Source organism: Akebia trifoliata, chromosome 4 (assembly GCF_017979445.1).
Source record: "Akebia trifoliata isolate Shusen 1 chromosome 4, ASM1797944v1, whole genome shotgun sequence".
Classification (NCBI taxonomy): Eukaryota; Viridiplantae; Streptophyta; class Magnoliopsida; order Ranunculales; family Lardizabalaceae; genus Akebia; species Akebia trifoliata.
Window position 1 is genome coordinate 3,003,172 of NC_141378.1, and position 15,987 is coordinate 3,019,158.

General features: G+C 34.6%; 1 protein-coding gene across 2 annotated transcripts; it reads left to right on the forward strand.

The window, feature by feature from the left end:
• The first annotated feature begins 1,982 nt into the window (after positions 1–1,982).
• Positions 1,983–14,527, forward strand: LOC147402968 (ENTH/VHS/GAT family protein). Of its 2 annotated transcripts, XM_086438392.1 has the most exons (11): positions 1,983–2,234; positions 4,130–4,309; positions 4,912–4,990; positions 5,763–5,861; positions 5,972–6,085; positions 7,241–7,398; positions 8,738–8,813; positions 10,614–10,699; positions 12,083–12,241; positions 13,280–13,629; positions 14,251–14,527. In XM_086438392.1, exons 2-10 carry the CDS (start codon positions 4,209–4,211, stop codon positions 13,602–13,604), a joined length of 1,197 nt encoding a protein of 398 aa, XP_086294518.1. In that variant the 5' UTR covers positions 1,983–2,234; positions 4,130–4,208; the 3' UTR covers positions 13,605–13,629; positions 14,251–14,527. The 2 variants fall into 2 exon arrangements, with proteins under 2 accessions (XP_086294518.1, XP_086294516.1); XM_086438390.1 differs by lacking the exon at positions 14,251–14,527 and having other exon boundaries at positions 1,984–2,234; positions 13,280–14,084.
• The last annotated feature ends 1,460 nt before the right edge of the window (positions 14,528–15,987 follow it).

Sequence of the window (15,987 nt, forward strand, 5' to 3'; positions counted from 1 at the left end):
GCTACACCATGTAGAATATCAAAGTTTGATAATCACCTTCCCTATTATCTATTTCATTTGATTTTGCACTTAAATGGCCTTTTTTTTTTTAGCTTTGTTAGAATTTTCAACAAATTGATTCCTAAGGTGTTTAGAATTCGTTTATCTTTATCCCAAGTCTTTTTTCATCACAAAAATATGATAAACATAAAATGATGTTTTATACAAATTGTTGCAAAAAATCTTTCCTTTGAAGAACACAATCCATTATTCATGGATGTAGCAACAAAATAATTATTTTTCGGGATAAAGATATGAATTAAAATTTTTTTACCTTATTTGCAACTAATGAACTTCTAGAATAAGTAGCACACACTTAATAATGCATGAGATAAAATGTGAAGTCGACCCAAGTCACCTCTGTATCTACCTTGAGATGCATGATGGAAGATACTTTACTTCATCAAGATGATTGTGGCAAGTCATTAGTTGTGGAGGTTGATGATGAGAGTTTCCCTAGTTTCTTGAACATTAGGGAGTCTTATCCAAGATGAAACTCTAGACAAGAGTTAATTAATCCAGTCTAGGGGATTTGACATCTCAACAATATATAATACAAAGATATAACTTATAAAGAAATCCAAGAATTTGTTAGAGATGAATTTATATGATTGTGAGAAAGTTCTTTATGATCAAGGGAAGGAAAATTTACAATGAAATTTTCAAATTGAGCCAAGAGGGAATAAAACCATATGAGTAGATGGGGAATAAAAGTAAATAAAAATAAAAATAACTTTTGAAAAGGAAAATCTTACATAGTTTTGTTAATCTAAGTCTATTATTTTGCAAAAAATCTGACTTTGGCATTAGAGATTCTTTGGATAGTACCACACTAGTACCCTAAGATAGGGATAACAAGCCATTGAAGTCTAAAGAATAATTTTGAGGTATACTTATAGTTCACACGAAAACTTGAATAATTTAATATACTATTTTTTTTTTCATATTATTGAAAGATAAAAAAATATATATTTAACCATTTGTATAATAAAACATAATTAAGAGTCATACTCAAAATATAGTTTTATGGGGGGGTATAGATGTCCTTTTCAACTATAATGGAGTGGGGTTTACATTACTCTACTTTATTATAATATATTTTTTTATAATATTGAAAGATAAAAAAAAAATATATATTTAACCATCTGTATAATAAAACATTATTAAGAGTCATACTCCAAATATAGTTTTATGGGGGTATAGATACCCTTTTCAACTACAATGAAGTGGGGTTTATATTACTCTACTTTATTATATTTTCTCTTTACTTCTTCAATTTTATCTTATTTCCTCTCTCTTTCCCTATTTTCAATAATACACATTTAACTTTACTATCTTTTCTTTTTAACCCAAGAAAGATTGTCGGTACTATGGTGCAGGTAAACTCTAGTCTATTAATAATAAAAAAATAACAAAATAAATTGATTTCGGATACCCATAGATAGAATCAAATCCATTTTGCTTGTGATATGGGTTCATGAAATTGATGCTAAATGACATATTTACGAGAACTCTAGAAATAAAGTTAACAAAAATGGGATTCTAATTATAGAATCAATTTTTAGAAACAGTGTAATAAAACGAGATGATGGATTCCCAAGATTCGATTCTTATGATCCAAAATGAAAGCCCATGTACTTGAATATCCTGCAACTATACAAATTATCCATAGTCAACCGTTAACTAATCCAAGAAAAAAAAAACAAAAAACTAGACACGTAGCATTTTGGAGTAGGTGATTGATCAAAATTTGCTACTTCCCTAGTGTAGCAAATTGTTCTCTTCAGTGAGTCCAAGACAGCAAGTGCCAAGTCACCCCACGTTGAGACTCTTCGATGTTTCTCGAGATCTTAACTTGTGAAACGCAACGAACATAGTGATCTGGACCCAACGCGACAAGGTTTCCAACACTCATAGAATATCAGCTGACCCAACTACCCTGTTTGATTCTCTCTCTAACTCCTTTATTTTTCTTTCTCATGGCGGTGCCTCTGCTATCTATTCTCAATTATAAAACACGCATCGAACCCACAACCTCAAAAGTTCCAAAACCAAAACTACAACTTTCACTTTATCTCCACCGAGTAAAAGAACAAGAGGTACAAAAGCAAACCCTAACTCTCTGCAGATCAGTAGTAGTTCTAGTAGAAGAAGATCGAGGTGTTCTTTCAAGATTTCTCTCTCAATCTTCTCAGGTACTTTAATCACAAACGAATTTGGAAGAATTAAGTCGAGATCTGAACGAATAATAGTCTCTTATATTTTGAAGTTAAAATTTTGAGTTCATGCTTGATTTTGATGTGTGAATCTGTTTACCTTTGGTTCATTGATGATAATTACATTGAATTTCTACTTGTTTCCGCATTGAAATGGTTATCGATCTAGGCGTTTGGGAATTTCGCTTGATTATGACTTAACTTTAAGAAGAATGGTAGAATTTTTTGGCGGGAGTGTTTTTTTTTTTTTTGTGATTGATCGATAAGCTTGATTATAATGAGATCAGTAACTCAGTGATGGCGGAAGCAGAATTGTTTGATTTAGTACACGTTGTGATACGTGTGGAACGCCAAGGGTGTAGAAAAATACCTATTTTCCTGAGAAATTCCGAGACAATCTGAAATATTCCCGAAACATTAAACTTTTTGGGATCAATGTTTCATTTCAGTCTTGGACGAAACAGTGTGAGATGGTATGTAAACTATGACAGTAAATACAAATAACTCTTTCCATCTTTGTTAATTATGTGATAAGTATAAATTTGTTAAAAATCGAGCAGAAATCGACTGACCAATGAATTGAGGAGTCCTGCCAAAAAATACAATAAAACTTCCTGCCAGAAGGAGACGAAAGAAGTAATTAAGCTATCCTGCCCCATTACAATGAGATTCAATATGGAAACAACATGCTTGAAAAATAACTCCTCACTCTCTATAAAGCTTATACCACTTGTGTGCATTTGCTTTAATATTCAAAATAGCAAAGCAGATGTCTTCGTCAATCTTCACCACCATAAAAGTCCCATGTTCTTTTCCTTCCAAAAACTCGAAACGAAAGGTAACAATATCCATATCAACTGATCTCTCGCAGAGAAAGAAATAGTGCGCCTGATGACTACAAAAAAAATATTTAATCCAAATCAACATGTCTTCATTGAAGGGGAAAGTAGGGAAACCATTAATGCAAGAAGAAGCCTAGACATGGATTCTGTCTCCCAATGGTTCAGATTCCTTCTGAAGCTGAAATTCCAGGATAAGTCGTTAACTTGCACTAATAATTTGTCTTCTTAACTTCTTTGTGAGGTTAGTCCAAAGGGCCCTTTATTGTGGTGTGAGACGCTATATATTTTGGGTCTAGATGATAGTTTTCTATAAGTGGAGGATGGGTTTTGATTCCGCTCATTAGTATTACCACTCAAAATTTGTACCAACATATCAAGTTGGCACCTTCCTTTTGGCTTGATTTTACATGCAGATCTTGGTGCTTTTTTATGGCATTTACTTTCTACTGGGTGCCCATATCTTGAAGTTCCAGCTTAGTTCATAGCTTTTTTCAAAATATTTCTTCATGATGCAAACAACTTTGAACTATAGCAATACCATGCTTGGGAAAACATGTGAATTTTGTGCGCTAGTAAGATCATTTCTTTTTGTTCGCACAGTGATCCCTAATTTTTGCTACTGACGTTCATAATTATAGTTGATTAGTTTTATTGATCTCCAATTTCCCATATTTTTTACTTTAAGAAATTGTTGCTTACAAAGTAGTCCAGACTGGTTATCCATTAGGCTGCTGTAGATTCAGGCAAGGCTGATGTTGGACATCTAATCCTCTGCTTAACCATGTTCTTTTTCTCAGTTAATGTATATTAGGATTCTTCCTAGGTCAGAAAGGAACTTGTTTTTGGTACCAAGACTACATTTCTTTTATCTATATTGCATTTATTACATATTGTCTGGATTATCATTCCAGAGTAATAATAATTTATGGTCTGTAATTAAGTTGTTTCCCTTTCTTTTCCATCCAGTGGTTTTTATTCCATCATAGTGATTGACCTGACAATTGACTGTTTTTATTTTTCTGATTATTGCAGAGATAATCTTATTTCACTTTCAAAGCTGTTTTACACATTTCTTCATCCTGGTTGAGTTTGGATTTAGAGCTGAAGAGAAATGGCTGCTGAGCTTGTCAATTCAGCAACAAGTGATAAACTGAAGGAAATGGATTGGATGAAAAACATTGAAATCTGTGAACTAGTTGTACGTGATCAAGGGTATATAACTCACTGCATAAGGCTCTTTGTTGTTTTTCAATATTACTCGTGATCATAATATTAAATTTTGACATATTTTCATGAAATAAAGTTATATCTTGTTTTCCCTTTAGCTGATTATTTTTGGTACTCTGGTTTTTCATTGCGTGCCTTCAGTATATTTTTTTTGGTAAATTTATTTATCCACATGAAATTGTCTTTATGTTCGTAGTCATGTTAATGATGGGTATTTTTCTGTACAGAATTTATGCTTAGATATAAAAGCATCCCATTAGTGTTCCATTAGAGTGATTATAGGGTCCTAGGTTCTAGTTTCCCAGTTGGCTGTGGTATTACTATCCAACTTCTGGGACTGTTTTCCTTTCTTCACCTTTTTTTGTCACTTTTAAACATACAAGTTTCTTGTTGACTTCAAGACTTTGTACTTAGCTGTAAGTCTTGCAGACCATCTAACCTAATCCTTTTATTTGGAAGGCAGAAGGTGTCTGAAGCTGTAATATATAAAAGGAATAGTCAGGCTATGGCATTTATCTTTGTAGCTTTTTAGTGATCATCATTTTACCTTCATTTTTTAACAATGGTATTTGTTTTTGGATGAGCAGGCAAGCTAGAGATGTCATAAAATCTATAAAAAAACGACTGGGGAGCAAAAACTCAAATATTCAGCTCTTTGCTGCATTGGTAGGTGGAAGTTGTGTACTATATATGCCATCCATCTTTTATATATCATACCCTTCATTATTTTTAATTTCGCCTGGAAAACGTTGTTAATGTATACTTTTTTAACACAATATCATTATTCAGTTCAAAGTGACAGATTGCATAATACCTATTTTTAAGTCCAATTAAAACAAAAGATAACACCAAATCCTCTGTGTAAGAGCACTGTGGTCAATTAATGTAAATTTAACATAAGATCAAATTTCTGTAAGACTAAATTTACGCCTTGACTTAGGAGTGAAAGTCCTTCTAGCTTTCATGTTGTACAACTAAATTGTTCTCCAATGGTTTTAATAAATATACCCTCACTTGGTTACACAATAAATATAATGACTTTTAACTAAGTTAATTAGTCAATGCTATCTTTTCTTAGCCATCAAGGACGCCAAATATTAAAAGCCATCAAGGACCTCTTCTGCATAAGGATTTATTTGACTTTTATGATCAATGAGTGGAAAATAATTTCTATGCATGTATGTCTTCAGTTTTGGATAGGTTTGTTGACACCTTTTGCTGGTCAATACTTGCATTTGGTGTAATCAAAAGTCTGGAACAGGTGTATTTTTTTACTTGATAAGAATTTCATTACCATTTTAATGCTTGGCCTGCTAATTGTTCTAATCATCAACTGTATACACATTCATAAGTAACACACCTTTTTGAAATTTGAAATGTTTCATTTAACGAGCACTGGCAGGTTGTTTAATCAGTCAACTGCAACCTTGTTTTACAGTTGTTAGAGATGTTGATCCATAATTGTGGAGAACATATTCACAGGCAGGTGATTGATACTGGACTTCTTCCTATACTGGTGAAGATAGTGAAGAAAAAGGTTAATCCCATTCTGACACATGGAGTTGCGAACAACTCTGATTGATTTTAGTTCCTTTAGTGTTTTTACTATTTGAGACATCCTTGAGCACTTTATCTTCTGTGTTACAGTCAGATCTGCCCGTACGAGAGAAGATATTTCTTCTTCTAGATGCCACACAGACATCCCTCGGTGGAGCTTCCGGAAAGTTCCCTCAATATTATGCTGCATATTCTGAGCTGGTGGTATGTAGATATACATGTAAACCATAAGGTTCTTATTTCGTGGAGATGATTTATTCCATAGACTTACAATACAATCTAATCCTTATGGTGGACCTGGTGGTTCTTGGCTGGGTCAAACACACATCGTATCTTCGATGAAATTTGTACTAGATTGTCTTGGTTTAGCTCCATAACTGAAGTTCAGTGAAAACCAGTGATGAATCATTATTGTCATCAAAGCCTTATCCCAATGATTTGGGGTCGGCTAAACTAATCCTTTTCCTCCATTCAATTCTGTCCAGAGCCATGTCAAACCAGTGAATGAATTATTTTCTCATATTGAAACCATGTAATTTATTCTTAACTCTCAATGCTGTTCTGCAGAATTGCAGATTAGTAACTATCATAAGGATCCTTTGAAAAATAAGCTGAAATGAATATTTGGGGGGTGGCCGCTTTCCTTTTCTTCCTTTTTGAAAAATTTGGTTACTCCTTCCCAAAGTTTCTTAGGATGGCCAATAAGTTTATCGTACAACAATAAAACACATTTTCATACATGTATCATTTTCTGATAAACGCACATCACATGATCACAATATTCCTCTATTCTGCCACAATTTCCTGGTCCATAAATTCTTGTTGAACAATTAACCAAGAGTATCCAGTTTTTCTCATGCATTTGAGATTTATATTTATATCTTGCTCAAATCCTTTCTCTCCTTCTAGCCAACCCGCCTTCGCTCTTGTAATCCCAATGCTGCAGAAATCTATTTATAGCAGTATTTCTTTCTAGTTCTAAGTTTCTTCTTAAGTTTTCATGTAGTATACTTAAAAATAGTCTCTCTAGCTTTCCATTATCTTCTCATCCCTTATCAAGACTCTTTGTTAATCGCCCTTTAATAGATTTGTTATTGCTAATGAAGGACATCCAGTTTAGCACATTGTGACATGTAGCTTTGTGGGTCCCCAGAAAATTATTTGAAGTGCATGTTGCACCTGTGTCATTTCATGCTCACCTATCACAGAAGCAGCTTATAGTCCTAACAATCAAATATGCCCTCTGTTATGGTTCTTGTTTGAAGTGAATTTTTATCAATTCTATTTATATGTTAAAGGCTTAATGACTAAACTATTATAATAGATGTTATGCTAATAATTATTGCTTTGTTTTTCCAGAATGCAGGGGTACAGTTCCCTCAAGCGCCTCGGGTTATCCAATCAGACCTTCAAATTCCAAGGGAACATAAAAATAATTTAGCAGTAGAGAAGCCTGTTTCTAAGAAACCCGAAGAGGTTGCTCATCAATCAAATTCTCAAATCATGCCTGAATCAAGGTCTTATATACTTCTATTAGTGTAGCTCTATCATCAATCAAATTCTCTTGTATCCTCTTGGGTTGGTCATCTCTACCTCCTTTTCTTTTGAATAGATTTGCTTTATCTATCCAAAAAAAAAAAAAAAACCTTCCACTCATCTTCTGTTATTACCCCCATCCCCCTCGTTTTCTCTCTCCTTTTTCCTAAGTTGATAGGTCTAAGTGTGAAGGCGGGATTTTGATCCCAGGTCTGTGGCATTACCACACAGACCTTACCACCCCACAGAGGTGGCACCTTCAGTTTTTGTGCCATATGTCTTCTGTTTTTGTGGTTTTGGTTATACTTTACCTAATAAAGAAACTAAAACAGAAATTGCACTAAAGATATATAGCACAAAAACAGACCGCAGAGGGCATAAGCTTCCAAATAACCCTCTCTCTACCAGTCACAGCCATGGACTTCTAGCTTTGATATTATTGAAGGACCGAATGAGGGTGACTTTGAGATTTGAAACAGAGAGAAAATGAGACCAAACTTTACGAGTAAAATTGCAATGAATAAGAAGATGATTCACAGATGTCTCGCTCAATTTACACATGAAACAAAATTCAATAGAGTCTAAGGTTAGAAGTTTATCCAAAGCTGCTACCCGCACAATGAACACTAGCGAACTCACTTGTATACATGTAGAGATATGTAATAAATCTGTGCCTCTTGTCTAATGCCATCAACTTTCAATAATACTTGATTCTATATCTAACATTTGAGGGATGCTATGCAAACCCTACGTGCCTTTAAAAATCCCTTTCAGAAAGATCAGAAAAATATACTATTTGTATAATAAAACACAACGGTAGGTCTTATTGTGCTATAGTTTTGTGGGGGACAAACGTCCCATCGAGCTATAGTGAGCCTTTCCTCTTCACCCCAGCTTCAACTTTATTGTCCTCCCCCCCCCCCCCCCCCCCCCCCCCCCCTCTCTCCCCGCGCTTTCTTTCAAATAATATCCCTCAATTTTACTATCTATCCTATTTTACCCCAAAGAGGATGCCTGTGCTACTTTAATATGGAAATGTCCTTAAGTTTCTTTCAGTGGGCAACCTGCCATGCAACAAAACCATTGACTATCCCTTTTAATATTGAGTTGTAAGCTGGGCTCTTGGCTGTACTTTTGGAGTTGTAGTTTGTTTTTTTCATCTGTCTAGGACACATGTTCCAATTAAATGCATTCCATTATCCATATTACTCTGGGCTTTTCCTGCTGTATATGCCATGCAGGAAATGATTTAGAAATGGAAAAAATGTATACCATGTAAAATTTTATATCGATTTGTTAGATCACATTTTTCTGCTACAGTATAATCCAAAAGGCTGGTGCTTCCCTTGAGGTTCTGAGAGAAGTGTTGGACGCCATTGATACTCAGCATCCTGAGGTATGAGTTGGATAAATGCTAAATCTTCTTTTATCAGTTTTTTGCAAATGAATCAGTTGCACAGATCCATTGTGCTGCTCGGTATTCTATTCGAAGTTTGTTCTTTAATTGATGATCTCAGCGAAAATGCTTTGGGTTGGTATTCTCCAACATGGTGGACTTGGTATATGAGAAGAAAAACGAATCCGAAGGATATCAAATGAGCATGAAACTTTTAGCCAGTAAAGTCACATTTATGATTGGTAGACAAGGACCATCAAGTGTCTCATGTTGACTTGGAATAGTGCATTGGACACGGGTTGTCCTCCAAAATCTAGAAAGGAACACGTGACCACATGTGCATTTAAAAAGAAGCAAAAGTGATCTATAAATAAAACGGAAAACATTAAGCAACTAGCATTTACAGTTGAATTTGCATTCAAGGTCTGATTATACTCGATGGCAACTAGACATTGAACTTCTAATATCAACACTAAATTTTTCGTTTTTTTTAAGTGCCACTTTGAAATTAGTCAATCATTCATGTGGTTAGTCTATCTAAAAACGAGCTTCCCAATTACCACCCTCAAACTTAATTAAAGGAGATCCTTATCAAGGGCCATGTGCTATCAACATATCAAAAAGAGGATAGAACATACATGGGCTGGATCTACTGCTAAAAAGGACAACAAACACTGCTAGGTCTATGGTTATATCCAAGTTTGAGTGCTCATCACAATGTCAACATCTAGGAGGCCATGCTCAATAATTTTCCTGCTCCTTTTTTTTTTTTCCCACTGACGATATCCCCATACCAAAAATTTAGGATTGGCTGAAGAAATAATGTTCTTCCTTTCAATTCTATCTAAAACCAAGTAGTCTTTTAATTCATGTGTTTTCACTGGGCTAACTACATATATACAGTCTTTTAGGGTCAGCCTAAAAATAAAATTAGTGTGGACATTAATACATGTTTCATGGAAATGTCGGAAATATTGCGACATGATAGAAATATAGAGGGGGAATTCTCATTGAAATTTCTAAGAAATGATTAAAAAGAAAAAAAGCAAGGGAAAAGAAAAACTCCATACATTCCTGGCCACCGTGCAATGAACTCCAAATTCATTGTTCACACATGGCGTAGAAATCAACTATAATTTCCTGTGACTAATCAAATATCTCCAATTGAAATCTTATCCATTGCAGCAATCCAAGCAAAAAATGCCACCTTCAAGGGGATCTTAGAGCTTTTATATGACAGAAAATGGAAAATATGCTTTAGAAGATCTATCGTGAGCCAAATAAAAAGAGATCTAAGTGAGAAACGTGTTCCCTGATTCCATTTCCATACCTGCTTATCCTCATCCTATGATGAAATGTAGGAACCGTTGATAATAGGAGGCAGAGTGGAAATGAAGTCTATTCCCAATTGTCTCCCTCTTTCAACCACCTGAACTTATATTTCTTTGGCTATTTTTTTTTTCTGCCAGTCCAACTTTTGATATTCCACTGTTATATCTACTCTTTTATTCCACATTTCATACTCTAGTCATTGCTAACTCAGCTCATTAATTGGATTGCATGATATTGGGCTTGTTGGATAGCCTAACTTGATTAACTTTCTAGCCGTATAGAAATTGTGGCATTTAAAACCTTCTAATGGAGGAAAATACTGGTATAACATAAGTCACATGGCTATACTGAAGTGTTTAGGTTATGTACTGCACCAACTTGTGTATTTTACTGGAAAAGATTTCTCATTCCATGATTCAGTGTAGTTTGTACATTGCATTTGTTGAATTAAATGGTAATGATTTGTAGGGAGCAAAGGATGAGTTCACATTAGATCTTGTGGAACAATGTTCATTTCAAAAGCAACGAGTAATGCATCTTGTGATGACATCTCGGTAAGCAAACCTTAGTTTTTCTTTTATTTTCAGGATGCTCAATTTTCGAATACCTTAATTGCTCTTATTTTAATCATTGTTCAGATGCCTTGTCTCTCCATATTTAAATATAGAAGTTTTGAGTACCTTGTCTTGGTAGTCTGCTGATATGTTTGGTTTTCATAGTGCGTTGGTGTTTTTAAGTTTTAACTAGAGAAAAGGTTATGAAGTGGGCCAAATCTGATAATATTAGAGATTTTGGGTTTGTTATACTTATGGTCCAAATAGAACATAGAGTTCAAGGGGATTACTTTTGATGATTTTGTCTTTAGATGGAATTCTTTTTTGTAATCTTTGATGCTTTTGCTTTTCTTTTCGTAGCTCTTTGCGAGGCTTTCTCGGCCTCCTTGTAATTTGTTTTCCCTCCTTTTCAATGTATTATACTTTTTCAAAAAAAAAAAAGTATTACGTAGCGGAAGCGTGTGAATCAATAGATTTGATAGGTTGTGCTAAATGGAATATTCAAAATCAATTTGAATCAATAGATTCAATTGATAAACAAGCAATAACTTGAAAGTAAATAAAGCATAAAGCTAAAAATAATTGAGAAAAGATAATTGAATTAATTGATTGTTGTCAATTTTCGGATTTAGAACTCCTTATATAGATAATTCCATCATAACAACTTAGAATCTTTCTAAAATACTAAAAATTAACATTCCTAACCTATCTATAATATAATACTAACTTTCTAATCCTATTAGAACTCAAATTGGACACTTCTAACTACTTCTAATTATAGTCTAAATAATAAAAACTAATTTAAAACAAATTAGAAATTAATAAGGAATTGTACTCCTAACATAACTATGAAATAGAAATCCTACTAGAGCTAGAAATAAAAATCCTACTAAAACTCTAATTAGGATTGTAGATGTCCTACATCAAAGTAGTAATTACTTTCAATGAATCAAATACATATGAGTAGAGAACTTGCACTAGGGATTTCATTTGTTGGAGCCATCATCCTTTATTTTTCATTCCTACAGATTGGGTTGATGATGACGGAGACATGTAAACCTGTTCATCAACCCTAACATTTGCGCCATTATTTGCAAGCTATATGCACTTTGAATTTGTATACAAAATTTAACATAGCAAAATTGATTTCACTATCTTTTGGTCATACAATGGGACATGCAAACTTTCCATCTTTTAACAGTTGTAATGACCATTTGGATTCAATTGTCCTCCGTTATCCACAAACAATATTTAGCTCTCTCAAGTTGGACAAAGTGGATTTTTTTGTAACTGCAGCTAATTACTTTTTTTTAACTAATTACTGAACATCTCTATTTGTTCCTAACCCCAGTTTAATTAATTTTCATTTTTTAATTTCTTCAGGGATGAGCAGGTGGTTTCCCAAGCAATTGAGCTGAACGAGCAGCTGCAGAAAGTACTTGCCAGACATGATGCACTTCTTTCTGTCCAAGCTCCTTCCACTGGCCATTGTTTTGACCATGAAGAAGCAGACGAAGAAGAAGCCGAACGGCTCTTTAGAAGGTATTTTTTTTCATTGATAGTGCAGGCTCTTTATATTAGACACCGCACAGCCTGGTGTGTGTTGCTATTTACTTTGAGTGGATATGTTAGAGGTCATTGTAGGACTTCCCTACTTTATGAACACTACCCACACATATACGGTAGTGTTCTTTCTCTTTTTTAATCTAGAAATTCATTATATTCCTGTCAAAAACAAAAAAACCAAAAAAGAGAATTAGAATATACACCATTTGTCCAAATATAGACTAGGTACCAATACCATATATCGTGGTAATACCAGGACTACTAATGTTTCTTGTAAATGAAAAAAAAAAAAAAAAATCTGTGTTAGTGTAATCATTTGTACTTTGTACGTATCATCCCTGTAAGATAAGATTGCCGACTGTTTCCATTCTGATTATATTCAAAAGTGGTTTGTATTTTTAGCCAGTTGATGGCAAAAGAGTATTAACTTTTTTATATTATCTATTAGCATAAATTTTATTGAATCGAAAGCAAAGATACAATTATCGGTCAACCAACTTAAGAAAACTAAAACTACCAGTAATTACAAAGATGGTCCCAATGAAAAAACAAAATCGTCAAAGAATACGCCCTTAAATTCCGTGCCTGACTTGCATCAAAGAAACAGCAGTCCCAAAATACTGAAAATATCATCAATTCAAGAGGAGATTCCTTGGAAAATTCTCCTACTCTTCCAATCATAATCCCCGGGTTGTAGCGACAGGAAGGAACTTCCAAAGGATTTTCTCTCTCCCTGTGAACATGGTTGAATCCCAACTTGGAATAAAGATAACAATGAGTTAGGAAAGACGTGGTATATTTTGAAGAGCCCAAAAGAAATGAGATCAAATGGAATAGGATAGGATAGCTGGCAATGCACACAGTATGGTCCATGGACTCGCCACTCGCATTACAAAGATAGCAAAAGAGTATCAACTTTAGCACAAAATCACATATGATTTGTACAAGGCATTACCTCACAATAGAAGTTTGCTGGTTACGTAATCCAGATTTTGCTTGACTAAACTTTTACAGAATCCGAAAAGGAAAAGCTTGTGCAAGACCTGAAGATGAAGATCAGTTGGAGCGACCCTTGGGTTTACTTGAATCCATTCAAGGGGAGAGGCTGCACCGTCCACTAATAAGACCCTTATGTCTGGAGCGAGAACAAGAATCCAGTTTACCTCCTCCAGCAGCTGTTGTAATTCCCCCTCCACCTGCCAAACGCACTGAGAGAGAGAGATTCTTTCAGGAGAAACAGATAGATGGAACGACATTGGGTGGTCACATGAGGGGTCTCTCGTTGCATAGCCGTAATGCCAGCAGTTCACACAGTGGGAGCATTGATTCCAGTGATTAATTGAAACATTGATTCTTGTTCAAAGGTCAGTCTCTTGGTTCTTGTTTTTCGGTTTGATATTGGAGGAGCCAAGGTGGTGGTGGTGCTGTGAAAGTGTGAACTGAAGCTCACTCTAATTTATGAGGGTTGCACTTTTGATGAATCTGTGCTGTTCAGTATGTTTGATTGTGTTGCACTATAGTTAGATTTATCCTTGAGAAACCTTGTCTCTAAAGTTTTCTGTTTTAGGTTAGCTGTAACCCTTTTTATCCGTGAAGGGGCTCTGTGAAGCATCTCTCTATATGAAGATGATTGGTGTATGATATATTATACTAGATTACTAAACAGCGAACGTACCTGTGAAACGCTTGGTAAGGGGAAATCCTTTCTAAACATTTTTTTGGGGGGATGATATGTAAGATGGTGTAATTGCTAGATGATCAAGGATCTTGTTTGAAATATATGAAGCAATTTTACTTCCGAGAGAGTGGTTTATTGTAAGATTTGGTCCCAGTTCAGTCTATCCATCAATGACATTGTCTTAACCTTGGGCTCTCTCACTCTCTCCATTGTGCAAAATTCGATGTATTTAACTGTCAGTGAAATAGCCGTCTTGATGCAGGCTTTACATGAAAAGACTATTAATTGGTGAGCCGTCTTGATGCAGGCTTTACATGAAAATACCATTAATTGGTGCTTCCGTGATGAATGTGAAGTACAACAGAAGCTTCAAAGTACAGCAGACTTGGAATGAGTGAAGGAAGTCTTGGGCGAAACCTTCAAACTTGTTTATGAGTTATATGATCATTTTGTAGGGGAACTGTATGGCTTTAAAATCATTTGAGGTTTTAAAGTCCATGGAACAAAACCAATCTTAAGAGTGTAGCAAATTCAACAAGCATCATCATCAAAAGTCTCTATCTTCAGTTGTTTGAGTTCTTGTATATTTACGTTCTTTCGGATTTTCCTTTCGAATATAAATTCAACAAAAATCATAAACAAATTAATGTGTATCATCTTGAGGTTCCGTGTTACCACTGGGGTGCTCCCTTAAATTTTTGTAAAGAGGTAGTATCAGAAGAAACAAAATCCTATAAGATTAAAATGGTGTCTCTAAATAAACTCCATAAGAAGCTGGAAAGGGAAATTCAATACAAAATTATTCATTGAGATGAGATCATGTGATGTGGGGCTGACAATGCATGGATTGGATCAGACCTGAAACCCAATCCGTTCTGATCCAATAACTTCGGTTGTGGATTCTACTAAGATTTCGATTTGATATCTAATTGGATCGAATCTGGTTCAACCATGTCCCTCTTCGATAATATGTTATAAAGTACATAAATATATTATATAGTTATTGAGATGTATAAAGTTTATTTAGATTTTGTATATAAAATCGGATTTGATTGATCCGGACACCACCTGATTGTTAATGTTTCAGATTTGTTTCTTAATATTGAGTTTCTTTAAGAATCTGATCTGATATGAGTTGGATCCGATACTTATTGGATGGGGATCTAGGCCTGAACCATTGACAGCCCTAACGTGACGTGCCTCCTACAAAAGTCGAACAGAGAGAGGAAATGAAAATAAAATGTGTCCTGATAATCTGACTATCCCATGTGACACAATCAATCGATTCTCTTGACATAACAAATTCAAGAACTGTGGATCTGTATATCTTGGGATACACATTTAAAAAAAATGCAGTTGTGTATCTCAAGACATACAGATTCACGATTCCCAAACATGGGATAGGCAGATTATCACAATTCAAATAAATATTCTTTTCATTAATTCCATTCCATGATGGTCACGGCAACTACAATCCATACTATTTAACTGGTTTGTACTTTGTATGTCGGTAGGAGATGTTAGGAAAGGTGCATGTGCGATCTTCATATTTTTCTTCACAAACTCACTTTTCTTTTTTGTGATGATATGAGGTATTACCTACTCAAAATCAACGGTTTTGACCTGATATGATATCCCATCTTAATCACAAAATCTTTTATTTTATTTTTTATATATTAAAAAAAAACAAGAAAACCCAATCGACTCTGCTAAGATTTTATTAACTCGATTGATATTTTAAAAATATCTCCCAAGTCATCTCAGATGTGATTAAAGTCATCATGATTAGATCCGATACTTCTTACTCACTCGAGTTATATTTTTATTGTCATTTTGTCAATAAGAAAGTGATTGTTGACATTTATGATGCCCCAATCTATTCATGTTTATCTTTAGTTTCCAAATATTTGACAGCTCGGGTCCATGCTAAGCGATAAATTCTTAGGGCAATAGGTTGTCTCCACCACAAATGTTCAAGCACTTCCCAGTCTCAACAGAATTTTGCATAAATTATTAAGGGTGTTGGGGTGCACAAAAAGTTACA

What these genes read in the sequence shown, in the direction of transcription:
- LOC147402968 (XM_086438392.1), top strand. Translation starts at nt 4,209, where the DNA reads ATGGCTGCTGAGCTTGTCAATTCAGCAACAAGTGATAAACTGAAGGAA. An exon ending in CATCTTGTGATGACATCTCG is followed by an intron (nt 10,700 to 12,082) that starts GTAAGCAAACCT and finishes TAATTTCTTCAG; the next exon opens with GGATGAGCAGGTGGTTTCCC. An exon ending in GCCGAACGGCTCTTTAGAAG is followed by an intron (nt 12,242 to 13,279) that starts GTATTTTTTTTC and finishes AAACTTTTACAG; the next exon opens with AATCCGAAAAGGAAAAGCTT.